General features: G+C 43.4%; 1 protein-coding gene across 1 annotated transcript; it reads left to right on the top strand.

Annotated features, from left to right (window-relative positions):
* Positions 1 to 2,946: 2,946 nt before the first annotated feature.
* Positions 2,947 to 13,922, top strand: LOC308281815 (long-chain fatty acid transport protein 1-like; the record flags this gene model as incomplete). Its single annotated transcript, XM_080722132.1, has 13 exons — positions 2,947 to 3,054; positions 3,576 to 3,714; positions 4,178 to 4,433; positions 5,426 to 5,593; positions 6,632 to 6,701; positions 7,454 to 7,545; positions 7,790 to 7,899; positions 8,302 to 8,511; positions 10,340 to 10,466; positions 11,436 to 11,573; positions 12,263 to 12,427; positions 13,015 to 13,161; positions 13,765 to 13,922. The coding sequence occupies exons 1-13, from the start codon at positions 2,990 to 2,992 to the stop codon at positions 13,920 to 13,922; spliced, it is 1,845 nt and encodes a 614-aa protein (XP_080578258.1). The 5' UTR covers positions 2,947 to 2,989.
* Between the last annotated feature and the right edge of the window lie 288 nt (positions 13,923 to 14,210).

The following is a 14,210-nucleotide window of genomic DNA, read 5'->3' as shown; positions in this document are numbered from 1 at the left end:
CGGCCTCATGGTGGCGCTAGAAGAGGGCCATGTGAGAAATGAGGGGTGGGGTCTCCGCGCCGGCAAGGCGGACGAATAGGTACCGGCCCCGGCTGTCCCGGTCGCTCCTAGCCGGAGTTACGGCATTTTATGTGAGCTGCAGTGTAGGGGGTCCTCCACTGGGGAGCCACCACTTTTGCATCCGTTCTGGAGCACCAGGAGTCGGCGGTCCCCGGGAATTCCCCGTGAGCAGCCCCGTTGGGGTGGTCATTTGGTCATGTTTGCGCATTTGGTCATTTTTTACATCTGGGGGTCCCCCAGGGACCCTGGAGCTCCGGGGGTCCTTGGAGGTTGTAGTTTGGCAGCCAAGGAACGTGTGTGCAAAATTTGGCATGGATCCGGGCAACGGTTGCGGAGATATAAGCAGGGAAAAAGTGTGACGTGTGAGGTGTGACAGACAGACAGACTGACAGACAGACGGAGGGACGGACGGAGTTACTTACACTTTGTGGTGGTTTTGATAGTAAAGTGCGACCTACGGTCGCAATAACAGCAGCACATGTTTAGATGTATTCTCATTTTGACCACCAGGCAGCAGTGTTGGTTAATCCACTTTCTCTCACACAGTCTGTCTGCTTGTTATTACTGCTTACAACGGTGTCGTTTGCCAAAAATAGGAGATCTAAAAGCTCACAACGCGTGGCATAGCAACGCAATCTAGCATTGCAATGCAAGGTCCAATACACATTTTAAATGACAAAGGGATAATATGCAAACATGGACATTCTGACAGCAGTATTGAACCTGGCTCTTCAACAGCGGTGAAAAGACTCACCTCCACCAGAAAGTGCCAGGCGAAAGGACCAAATGTGTTTAGGCGAATACGTTTTAGAAGAATTTTCCTGACACCTGCACTTTACAATGGTCCATACATTCAGGGCTGTATTAAGCATTCAATCAATCAACACTTCCCTCTAGTGGTTGAACAAAGGTTTACAGACAGACTCACAGACATATTTCTCACTCGTTCTATTACTGACCTCCTTCATCTATTCTACAAAATCAGTTCATCGTTTTACATGTGATGCAACTAGACTAAGCATAGTCCAACTAGAAGAGAACAAAAACAAACCTTTCTGTCTGTCTGTCTGTCTGTCTGTCTGTCTGTCTGTCTGTCTGTCTGTCTGTCTGTCTGTCTGTCTGTCTGTCTGTCTGCCTGCCTGCCTTTCTGTCTGCCAACATAGTGATTGATTCAGTGCATAGCCTATTGACATAATGTAAACCTTGTCTGGAATGTTTTATACTGAATGCTGAAAACGAAAAAAATAAGAAAAGACACATTCTTCTGATACCAATAGGTCAAGTCCAGATCTGTTGTGTTCTGTAGGTATATGACATGAGCTGCATATAAGTCACATCTGCTTATATTGCAGTGCATACATCGCCCCGCCCCCAATTGATTTATATTTCGACGCCTGTGGCTGCATGAATCATGAGGCCATATGCCTACTCAGTACAATCCTTCTAAAAGAAATTGTGACGTAGCTCTACCTCGATTCTCTGCCACACCCTCCGCCTGTTCGATAATACTTCAAACATTTGAGCATTTGACATCGGCACCTTTCAGCTGAACAGAGGCATGTATAGGCACTAGGCAATAGACTACATAGCCTATAGTCAATAATTTTGAACTGTTGCTGATGACATTTGGATATATATTTTTTTAAGTTTAGCCTATGACCACCTTTTTGAGTCACTGGACACAATCTTCAGACAGGTAAAACTCATTGGCAGATCAAACGTCTTTCTTAAGCGTGCCTGCGTGTGTGTGTGTGTGTGTGTGTGTGTGTGTGTGTGTGTGTGTGTGTGTGTGTGTGTGTGTGTGTGTGCGCGTGCCTGCTTGTGCATGCGCGCCATAGTGCGTGCGTGCGTGTGTTATGTGTTATCTAGGCCTACTAGACAGTATTAGGTGATGATAGCCTTAGAGAAAATGATATTACGTTTGAATAACAGTGCCAGAGACTTAAACATCTACAAATGTTTGGATATTTTTTTTGCCAACATGTCAGAAGATAGAATAATCATTTATGGATCCACAGGGTCCATATGTGTGTGTGTGTGTGTGTGTGTGTGTGTGTGTGTGTGTGTGTGTGTGTGTGTGTGTGTGTGTGTGTGTGTGTGTGTGTGTGTGTGTGTGTGGTGTGTGTGTGTGTGTGTGTGTGTGTGTGTGTGTGTGTGTGTGTGTGTGTGTGTGTGGGGTGAATAGTGAATATAAGAAGCTACTATAGTGTCAACTGTCAAGACATTTTAATCTATTATTTTCAATTCCTCATACCTGCAACTCGTCTCTTTGTCTCTCTGCCCCCCTCTCTCTCTTTCACACACACGCTCAGGTGTGAATTTGGGGGTTAGTTTTGAATTGATGCATGCCTATGTGCTTGAGAGGTGTGATACTGGTCAGAAAAGAGAAAAAAAAGAACTGACACTGTATCTGCCAGGTTGAATGTTCCTTCCTGTCTGTCTCCTCCCTATATCCCACAACCTTAATTAGAATCGCCCCGTGTGTTTGTGTGTTTGTGTGCTTGTGTGTGTTTCCATCTGTAACTCCACGTTCAGCAGTTGTTCAATTGTCTAAAAAACATAATACAAAAATCAATAACGCATGTACCTTGCCCAACATCAACTTTATCACCTTCAAATGTGTCTCTACTTCTCATAATCCCCAAATGTTTAAAATATTTCCCCAAATTTTGGCCTGTAGGCGGCTTTGTCCTGTGATGCGATTTACATCACAAATGGGCGTCAACAAGCGTCTGTCTGCTTCACACCAAGGGGCTGTAGGCTAGTATTTATTATAATTATGCCTGTTTTCTCTTTCTCAGAATTTCTCTTCCCATGTGCCACTATGCTGCTGATGGTCAGTATCATAGTGTGCCTGAGCTCCATGGGGGTGTGCAGACTGTGCTCTCTGCCCTGGCTCTGGAGTCTGCTGGCTGGGCTGGGCCTCAGCATGACCCTGAGGGGCACCTGGAGGTTCCTCTATGTAGCCCTACGCACCATCAAGAGAGATCTTCAGTAAGTAGCGTGTGCGCTGAGGTGGAAAATGTACTCACATTCTTTATTTATAAGTATCAATACTGCAATGTAGAAATACTCTGTTTCAAGTAAAAGTCTGGAATTCAAAATGTTCTTGAGTGAAAGTATGAAAGTGTTGGCATCAAAATGTACTTAAAGTAGGCTACTAAAAGTAAAAAGTATTTGAAAATAGCTACAATAATATCTACAAGCTCACAACAAGTCGCGATGCGACGCATTGTGAGCTTGTAGATCGTCTATTTTCAAATAGCCTAGGTAGGCCTATAAAGTAGTTAATATAGGATATGTAACTATATGTAACTAGTAACTAAAGTTTTCAAATAAATGTAGTGGAGTAAAAGAACAATGTTTGGATCTGAGATCTAGAAGTAAAAGTACTGAAAGTACAAATACCTAAAAAGTGTTTACTTTACACCACTGCGTGTGTGTATGCGTGTGCACGTGCGTGCGTGTGTTACTCAAACGTGAATCACTTTCCTGTGCTCCCCTCGTTGCCCCAGGTGTCTGGTTGTGATACTGAGGGTGAGGTTTGCCCTGAAGAGACACCTGCGCAGTGGCTGCACCATCCCTGCTCTGTTTGCCCAGACGGTGGCGCTGTACCCAGACAAGCCTGCCCTGATCAGTGAGGCCAAGGGAGAGGTAAGGCTGGATGTGGATACGTACAATAATAATAATGCACAGTTAAATCCTCTCAGTGTTAATTCAACTCAGAGAGAGTGTGCAAATGCATATATTATCGATGATCCTGAGGATTTGATTGTGCAGCTGTTTAAACAGACTACCCTAAACCTTCTCTAGTGATTTGTAAAGGAATATGGGGCCCTATTTTTGTCCATGCCTTACTCTTTTGCAATTTTGTACTATTTTGAAAATAATTTTTAAATAATTCAAATGGCTGATCTACAAGCTCACAATGTGTCAATGTAGATTGGCTATTTGATGTTTTTTCTTAATATATTTTTCAAAATAGTAAAAAAAGGCAAAGAAAATATTGCTCAGACTGTGAAAAATGAATCGGTACATTAGCCTGCTTATATTTAAATTAAGTAATCAATAATTTGACATGAAATATTCATGTGATTCATGATCATATCAATCCCAGGTGTGGAGCTTCAGGGACTTGGCAGAGAGATGCCATGCTGTGGCCCACTGGGCCCTGGCTCAGGGCTGGACTCAGGGCGACGTGGTGGCCTTGTACTTGGAAAGCCGCCCAGAGCTGGTGGCTCTGTGGTTGGGCCTGGCTATAGTTGGTGTGGAGGCTGCGCTCATCAACCACAACCTGAGAAAGGATCCCTTGCTGCACTGTCTGGAAGCATCGAGGGCCCAGGCCGTGGTCTTTGGCACAGAGCTCTCTGAGGGTAAGAATACATAACATATCGTCATTGTCGGGCAGAAACCTTGTATCTCCATAGTTTCAAATGTACGCGTTTTTTCGTAAAGCAAAGCCCTGCTTCATCGTACAAGGCTTTCGCGCAAAACTAGTGAAAACAGCAGATCTTCAAGCACACAACGCCTCACGTGCGAGGTGTTGTGTGCTTGAAGATCTGCTGTTTTCACTAGTTAAAATCACTTTAAAAATGATAAATACAAAACGGTTGTGGACATACGTGTACAATGCTTGTAGATCTGCTGTTTTCACTAGTTTAAATGACTTTTAAAATGATGAATACAAAACCGTTTTGGACATACAAGTTTTCCACCCGACAACGACGATATTCTCCTATCTGACTGACTTGAATAGATGACGGAATAGAATAGACTCTGTTGCTAAAATAGACTCTGCTGATACTGCAAAAATGATGTCTGGCGTATCCTTTGCTGCTGGATATTTCATGTGAGTTTACAAGGTCCTTTGACCATATTCGCACATAAGCCATTTACTTTTACCGTATGTCATACCCCAGGGGGCTTAAAAAAAAGCCTGCCATAATTACATTAGCCATGAGAAATGATCATAAGTAAAAATATTACTTTGCAACAAGGTCGACTTACTGTAATGCATCATATTGCAGACGGGAAGCGCTCACTATCCCGACTATCCGCTGTTCCGACATGGTCGGCAGGTTAGTTACTTAGCGTCGGCAGGTTAGTTACTTAGCGTAAGGCAGGTTAGTTACTTAGCGTAAGGCAGGTTAGTTACTTAGCGTCGGCAGGTTAGTTACTGAGGTAAGGTTTACTGAGGTTAGGTTTAGGGTTGGGGGTAGAGTTAGGGTTAGTTTTAGTGTCGGAATACCGGCCCGTCGGAACACTGATGCGGACCCATTGCAGACGGCATGCTTGCAATCTTCTTCTGGATCACGTTAAGGTGCATTTTGCATATTCTGTCTGTGATTGCTGCTCCTTTCCTAAGCCGTGTCTGAGGTGACTGATTCTCTGGAGCCCTCCGTGGTTCTGTTCAGCACTGGGGACCAGACTGATGAAGACAACATCTACAGCCTCAGTGCACGGAACCTGGACCCATTACTGGCCTCATCACCCACACACCCTCCAGCACACACTCTCAAGAAAGCATTTAATGGTAAGGCTAAGATTCATTGGAGGCAGGCACCTGCACACATAGACATCAAAGGGAGCTTGAGCCCCTGCCCTTTTATCCGTCTGTAAATAGTGCCCTCTCCAGACCATATATGCAGTTTTTACTATGGTGAAAGAAATGCAATCGCACTCTTTCCATGCCATACCTGAAGGCAGCATTCAAGAGAATTGCCTTGTCCAAACTCCCCTGAACTTGAATGCAGCATCTCATGTTGAAAGAATTGCCCTCTCTGTGTAGAAATCAAGCATGGAAATTTAGCCGACCTCCAAGCTCACAGGTCTGAGCTTGGAGGTCTTGCTATTTTAGAAATGTTCACCAAAAGGCCCTTTTAGACATTTCAGCCCCAGCATTTATAACATTCTCTGCACGTCCCTGATTGGAAGGGTCTTTGAAAGGCAGGATGTGTGTCAAAGTGCAGGTATGCTATGCAAGTACAGGCTATAGGCTATTTCTTGCTAAATTGCTACCCATTACAAAATAATGATTGCAAAATTTTATATTTTTCAAACTATTTTTCAAGCCCTTGCATGTCAGAGTGTGCTGGCTGCCTCTGAGTGCACTCCGGGCTCACTCCCTTCTTCCTCTTTCCACACAAACAAATCTTCAGAAACATTCATGCAACATTTTAGTCGATTGTCACTCATATTTGCAATTATTAGTGAGGTTGCGTCTAGTCAGACTGTCTTTCTTAATAACATAATTCCATCATTGATGATTCCCTCTTAGTCACTGGCGCTGTGTGTGTGTGTGTGTGTGTGTGTGTGTGTGTGTGTGTGTGTGTGTGTGTGTGTGTGTGTGTGTGTGTGTGTGTGTGTGTGTGTGTGTGTAAGCACAGGCATGTGTGTGCACGCGTTATCACTTAACATTCCTAACAATGATTTTCAAGCCCTTGCATGTACAGCCAGCCACTGACAGGATGAGGGCAGGTATAGATAGGAAGAGGGAGTAAGTATGTGACTGCAACAAGACAAAGTATGAGGACACCTCTACCATTCAACCTGTCTCTCTTTTTCTGTACAGATAGACTATTCTACATCTACACCTCTGGTACTACCGGGATGCCAAAGGCAGCCATAGTGGTACACAGCCGGTGAGTACCTGCTCTAGCCTTGGTACATGTCACTGCAGTTGAGGCATACGTACCACTATGTACCACTTTAAAGATGTGATGACTCGCCCTGAAAATTAACATTATGATACAGTAGGTCACATGGTCTTTCTACAAACAGTCTGAAAAACCGAGCGGGAACGTATCAGAGCCTTGCTCTGCAGTCTGCACAGAGTAGTGAATATATACTTTGTCCGGCATACGGGACAGCGCACATAGAAATAGCTGATTTCCAAGCTCACAAAGTGTTGTGAGCTAGTTGCACGGTTCCCCAATACCACACACGCGTGGTGTTGGGGGGAGAAGTCGTGCTGAACAGCCAACTGTGCTTCCTCCAGTGTTCCACGGTCGCTCCCCCGGGTGCTTCCAGTGGATTAGACCGATTAGACAGTAGGACACAGCTGCTAAAAATGTCCAGAGCATGGGAGGAAAAAGCGAGACACTGGATACTAATCTTTGATGGCTTGTTTGATGAAAACTTGTACATTTTTAGTGGTATTTATAACTTTTACACCTGTGACTGCTAGTTTTAATTTTTGTTATCTGGAGACTGGAACCTGCAGACCAGACCAGACCTATGGCCCAAATGACTCCCTGATTACAAGACAAACAAAAAACCCATCAGACACACATGGACATAATCACACAAGAACAGGACCGACACAGAAGCATATGCATTTTGGGTGAAAGTTAGTTGAGATCCACTGATCTAGAGGGTTCCATATGTCTTTCAGTTATTACCGCATCGCTGCCTTTGGCTTCCATTCCTTTGGTCTGCGACATGATGACATCATCTATAACTGCCTACCCCTCTACCATTCTGCAGGTACTGTGTGCCGCTTCCAATCCTTACAGTCCTTACAATTCATAATTTCATTTTAACACAATGTACGCAAAGTGTTCTGTTGCTCAAGCCAAGAATTACTATGTGGTATTTATTTTTGACTGATTCAAATAGCTCTCAGCTCATTGTGTCTTTGTGTCCGTGTGTGTGTGTGTGTGTGCGTGCGTGCGTGCGTGCGTGCGTGCGTGTGTGTGCTCGTGTGTGCGTGTCCGTGTGTGTTTTCTAGGTAATATCATGGGTGTAGGCCAGTGCTTGCTCTTTGGTCTCACTGTAGTGGTTAAAAGGAAATTCTCCGCCAGTAACTTTTGGCGAGACTGTGCCAAGTACAACTGTACGGTGAGTACACGCACTCTGAGGGTGTAAAAATGTACCCAATGCACCAGTAAGTGTCTTAGGGATCCCATTTAATGGGACCTTGTACTTTTAGAGTTAAATGAACAGTTGAACAATGAGGATTTTACTGTGCAAGAGTGGAATCACTGCAGTTGCTGCATCTCTTCATGCTCAGGCGCCAACATCAGTCAACAGTTTCAGTGTTGACTTGTCTATTCATTGTAGTGCCGCCAGAATTGCAACCAATGAAAAATACGGTAGAACAGCCAGCGATGACTCATTAATGTGTGTGTGTGTGTGTGTGTGTGTGTGTGTGTGTGTGTGTGTGTGTGTGTGTGTGTGTGTGTGTGTGTGTGTGTGTGTGTGTGCGTGCACGCGCGCGTTTATGTGTATGCGTTTCTCCAGGTAATCCAGTACATAGGTGAGATCTGCCGTTACCTGTTGGCCCAGCCTATTCACACCGCCGAGGCTCATCATCAGGTGCGCGTTGCCATGGGCAACGGCCTCCGTCCTGGCGTGTGGGAGGAGTTTGTCAAACGGTTCAGAATACGACGAGTGGGAGAATTCTACGGAGCCACCGAGTGCAACTGTAGCCTCCTCAACATAGATGGAAAGGTGTGTTTCTGTGTATGCCTTTTACCTTGTACTTGTAGTACGGAAATAGTATATCGTCGTGGTCGGGCAGAAACCTTGTATCTCCAAGTTTCAAATTTGTATGTTCTTTTGCAAAGTAAAGCCCTGCTTCATCATACAAGGCCGTCGCACAAAAGTAGTGAAAACAGCAGATCTACAAGCACACAACGCCTCGCGGTAGATCGGCTGTTTTCACTAGTTTAGTTCACTTTTAAAATGATAAATACAAAATGAACGGTTTTGGAGATACAAGGTTTCCACCCGACAGTGACGATATTGTACTTTTACTACCAACATATCAATAGCCATAGAAAACATATCACAGTGATAACTTAGACATAATAACAAAAACTTCATTTATTTACACTTTTAAACAAAGATTACAAAGAGCTTCACACAATTGGAGCAAAATACATAAAATAAAAATAAAGTGAATCACACAGTTTAAAAGAGCATGGTAACAGTCAGGGATTACAAATAAAAGAGCTAAAGCAAATCATAACAGAATGTGAGACGAGAGATCCAAGAGATAAAGCATGATAAATCATCAGGTGATTTACGGGAAGGCCTTTCTGAACAGGTGTGTTTTCAGCAGTGATTACAAAGAATGAGCTCGTTGTATAGCCTCAGGCAGGGCATTCCAGAGTTTAGGAGCTTGGACAGTGAAAGCCTGATCACGCTTAGTAGCGAGGCGTGACCTTGGGACCTTTAGGAGATGCCCACCTGAGGACCTCAGGCTGAAGGGAGGCTCAACAATATAATGAGGTGAAAGACCATTTGACCCTTAAAGGTTAATTAATCTTAAAATCAATCAAATTAAAAAAAGAAACATATGGAGCCAGTGAAGAGTTGCCATGACAGGTCACGGGTGATATGAGCATGTTTCTTTGTACTGTACTGTATGTGTGATAAATGCATGATTGACCTCTAAATCAGCAATCAGGAAATGCTGAGACATCCAGGAATCTAGATCTGCAAGGCAGGTCTGTAAACAATCTAGACTTTCCCAGAAAGTTGGGGGATTTGATTTGGACCTAAAATTAGGAATTGTCTGCATAACAATGAAAATGGAGGTTGTGTTTGCGGATGATTTAGCATTATGGTAAGTGGCATTATTGTAAAGCTTCATATTATACATGTTGGCCCATGAGTTAAAGAAAACATAAGGTACCCATAAACAAGGTCAAACCAAACCTGTGTGAGTGCAAGAGTGATTATATGTATGTTAGTTGACTTTCTCTTGGAATTGGACAAATGTAAATCTGTTTAAATAGTCCTGTGCCCGGGGGTGTGCACAGTAGCCTATATGAGCGATTGAATGTAGGCGTCTCAGAAGTAATGTTGGAGAACCCAGACCGGTGCCCGTTGGGCAGAATAGTCACCATTGATGTCCAGTTGTGCAATATCCGTCTGTCTGTCTGTCTGTCTGTCTGGCCCTCTTTTATGCCCATATATGGTGTTCTGTTTCCAGGCCAGTCTGTGATGTAATCTCCAAATTTGGGCACTGTAGTGATGTCAGTCAGTGATGCCTGTTGGGCATTGTTTCAGCTTGGGGCTGTTATAATGGTGGCGACACTGTTTAGTATCAGTGATGTGAGCATGCAGGCAGACGGTCAGACGGCGGACGTTTGGCGGACAGACATTCGCTAAATTAATTGTTAGATGTAGTCATTAGCAGAAATAGCAATACAGTATGTAAGCTCACAAGCTGTGTTTTTGTCATATGACTAAATATGAAATATGGCTTCAGTTTATGAAAACACATAAAAAGATGAAATATGGTGACAGTGTAATATTTGTGTTTGTCCAGGTGGGGGCGTGTGGATTCAACAGTCGCATCGTTCCAGGTTTCTATCCCATCAGACTGGTCAGGGTGCAGGAGGAGAACATGGAGCTGCTCCGTGACAAGCAGGGACTTTGCATAGCCTGTCTGCCTGGTGAGACAGGCTATGCACACACATATACAGTACACAAGCACCCACACAAATAAACAGAGACAGGCAAGCCAGTGGCGTCAGTTCAGAAAAAGCTACGGTATGGCAACATGTTGCCATACCTTAGCAACAGGCATGATACATTTATTTTAAGAAGTACATATTTTCCCCCCTGTTTCTACGGTTTCTTGGGCTGGATATGGTAGCCTGGAATGGTTGTTCAAGTGCAGCTAAACTAGGGATGTTAGTAAACGTGCCACAATTAACAATAATGCATTGCACCTGCATGTGCAGCTGACCTGCGGAACTTGGGAATATACCTTTTTGCCAAGATGGAGAGAATACAAGTGTGGAGAATATAATTATAGAGACATTCATGGATTTATATTTAAAAGTAACTTTTATTTTACCCACTGGACCCAGGGTATGGCAGCTGCATGTCCCTGCCATACCCAATTGACGCCCTTGAGGCAAGCACACATACAAATACACATACACACACACACACACACACACACACACACACACACACACACACACACACACACACACACACACACACACACACACACACACACACACACACACACACACACACACACACTCACTCACAAACACACACACACACACACTCACAATGTTTTCTCTGGGATAATTTCTTTCCCCATCTTATCTCTTGTTTACAGCAATGTTCTCATTCTGATGTACAGTACAAGTGCAACAATACTGTATAGCTATAAGCACATGTTCCGAGGACAGCAACATTAGAAGCAAGCAATAACACAATGACGGGTCCCTGCTCTATATGTAAAGTGTCTTGAGACAACTTGTTGTGAATTGGCACTATACTAAAATTGAATTGAAAGAACGGAATTGAAAATCAGAACCCAGTTGCCAGTGCATTGTCCACGTGGTGAACATTCTCTCTTGTGTCACGTTCCCCTCCATTTCCCGCCCATGTTTGTCCTACAGGTGAACCAGGAGTGTTGGTGGGGCACATCGACCAGAATGATCCACTCAGGAGATTTGACGGCTACGCTGATCAAGATTCCACCAATTCCAAAATTGCTCACAACGTGTTCAGGATGGGAGATTCAGCTTATATCTCAGGTACTGTGAAATTACAGTTTTACAGATTTTCTTAGGTCTTTTAGCACCGTTTCAAACATAATTTCTGTCCACACTAACATGCCTGATCGAGTGAAAACGCACATCACATCATTCAAATGCACTGGACAGTACAATGACGTTTTCTTTCCTATCCATTACTCAACCTTAAATTAATTATTAGCACCAATATGGGCCGTCAAATGCTTTTGTGACTGGTGTCATGAGAAATGTGTTGTTTTTATATATTCAAACAACATCACAGGTGTGGTTTAATGGCATTTTTGCTAGATGTATATGCCGGTATCACAAACAGCGCTGCACAATGAGACTGACAAAGTTGAAGAAATATTCTATTGCATATTCTATCTGATGTCACCTGCATTGCACCTGTGCAGCTGACCTGCGGAACCTGAGAATATACCATTCTGTCAAGATGGGAAGAATACAAGTGTGGAGAATATAATTATAATACCTTGTTAAAGTGACCATTTTGTTACATTTTGCATTTGTAGTTATTTAACGACATAACAACGAGAACAGATAGACAAAGAGACATTCATGGATTTATGTTTAAAAGTAACTTTTATTTTCCCTCCTGGACCCAGGGTATGGCAGCTGCATACCCCTGCCATACCCAATTGACGCCCCCGGTTTTACTTGGTAGTCTCTTGTCTGTCTGTCTGTCTCAGGTGACGTGTTGGTGATGGACGAGCTGGGCTACATGTATTTCCGGGACCGCACTGGGGACACATTTCGCTGGAGAGGGGAGAACGTCTCCACCACGGAGGTGGAAGCCGTCCTCAGCACCCTGTTGGGACTGACAGGCGTTGCCGTGTACGGCGTGTCAGTGCCAGGTACTGACAACACACACACAGAGAGAGAATAGAGCCAGTGTACTACTGTAGCTGGGATAGGAAATAACAGAAAAATGACCAATGGAGACAGACAATGGAGGAATATCTATGGCTGTCGCGATTATGACATTTTACATGGCGATTAATAGTCACTCGAATAATTGCGATTAACGATTTAATTGTTTTCGTCGTTGATAATTACATTTCTGTTTGGCTTGTAGCATTTGAAGTTGCACATGGCAGATATGACACATAACCTTAATACACAAAGGAATTACAGACATATTTGACAACTTTCTACTAAAATAACATTGATAGTGGAAATAGCCGATCTATAAGCTTGTAGATCTGCTATTTCCACTATTTCTGAAAATGTTTGAAAATGTATGAACATTTTTCAATTCACGATTATGAAGATTATAACAAAATAATTGCGATTATGTCAAATAATTGCATTTAGACGATTATGTAATAATTGTGACAGGCCTATGAATATTTAGAAGATTTGGTAAAAACCCTCATCTGTGCTTGTGTGTCAACAATATCTGTCTGCCTGACCAGCTGCCTGTCTGTTATCCCGTCTCCAGGTGTGGAAGGGAAGGCTGGTATGGCTGCTATCGCTCATGCAGGAGGCCAGTTTGACTGTGACACATTCTTGACCGCTACAAAGAAAGCCCTGCCTTCCTACGCATGGCCTGTGTTCATACGACTCCGGACGCACATTGACACAACAGGTGAGGTATCCATACATGTACAGTAGGCTACATACTAGGGCATTCACAAATAGTTATTTTTAGTATTCGAATTATTCGACCTCAAAGTATTCGAATAGTCGACAGGACTGGCCAAACTGTCAAATATTTAGCAAGCAAGAGGCGAACAATATTTATCTGTGGAACCGAGTCACATTAAATGTACAGTAATACCTACAATTCCGAGTGCTTTTCAGGGTGGGGGTCCCCAGTTCAAATATGTTTATTTTGGGGAAGAAGCATTAACAAATTCATCCACCAGGGGTATTGACAACTCATTCTTATGACTTCCTATCTAGCTTTATAAACTATGTATTTTTAAAAGAGAAAACAATAAAAAAAAAAAAAAAAAGCGAATATTCGACTTCGGTAAACAACGTCGAATAGTGACTTTGATATTCAAATATTAGAATATTTGGTGAATGCCCGGCTAGTACACACAGTATGTATGAACATGCATGCACGCGCGCACGCACGCACACACACACACGCCCATTGGCACAGATTCAGAAAGACACAGATACAGTACAAGCACACAAATCCGTACACACAAAATCAACACCTTGTTCCTCTGTCCATCATCAGGGACCTTTAAAATTCAGAAGATGCGGCTGCAGAAGGAAGGATACGACCCACAGCACACAACTGATCCCATCTATTTTTTAAACAGCCGTGCTGGGCGTTATGAGGCTGTCACCCAGGAACTGCACAGTGGCATCACAGAGGGAAGGATGTTTCTATGAAAGGACAGACCTGTGCTAAAGTGTTTATCCCTAAACAGGGGAAGAAAGAGCATTTTGAGCAGCTTACGGATTTGGAACCTCTCTGTGAGAGGAGTATTTTCTTTTTATAGTGTGGCACCAAAGGGGCCAGCCTTCTAGAACAGCCTTGGTCTGTATGTATCTCCCATTATAGACCAATCTGTATGTCTCATGGAAAGTAGACCAATCACAGTGAATTACACAGCAGTTACACCTTAAGTTTTAAAGACACGCTTGTTGCAGCTGACTGGAATCTTAATCTTATGTTGT

The sequence above is a fragment of the Nannobrachium achirus genome (assembly GCF_963921795.1).
Source record: "Nannobrachium achirus genome assembly, chromosome: 3".
Lineage (NCBI taxonomy): Eukaryota > Metazoa > Chordata > Actinopteri > Myctophiformes > Myctophidae > Nannobrachium > Nannobrachium achirus.
The sequence above is the reverse complement of the archived record's forward strand: the minus strand, read 5'-3'. Positions and strand labels throughout refer to the sequence as shown.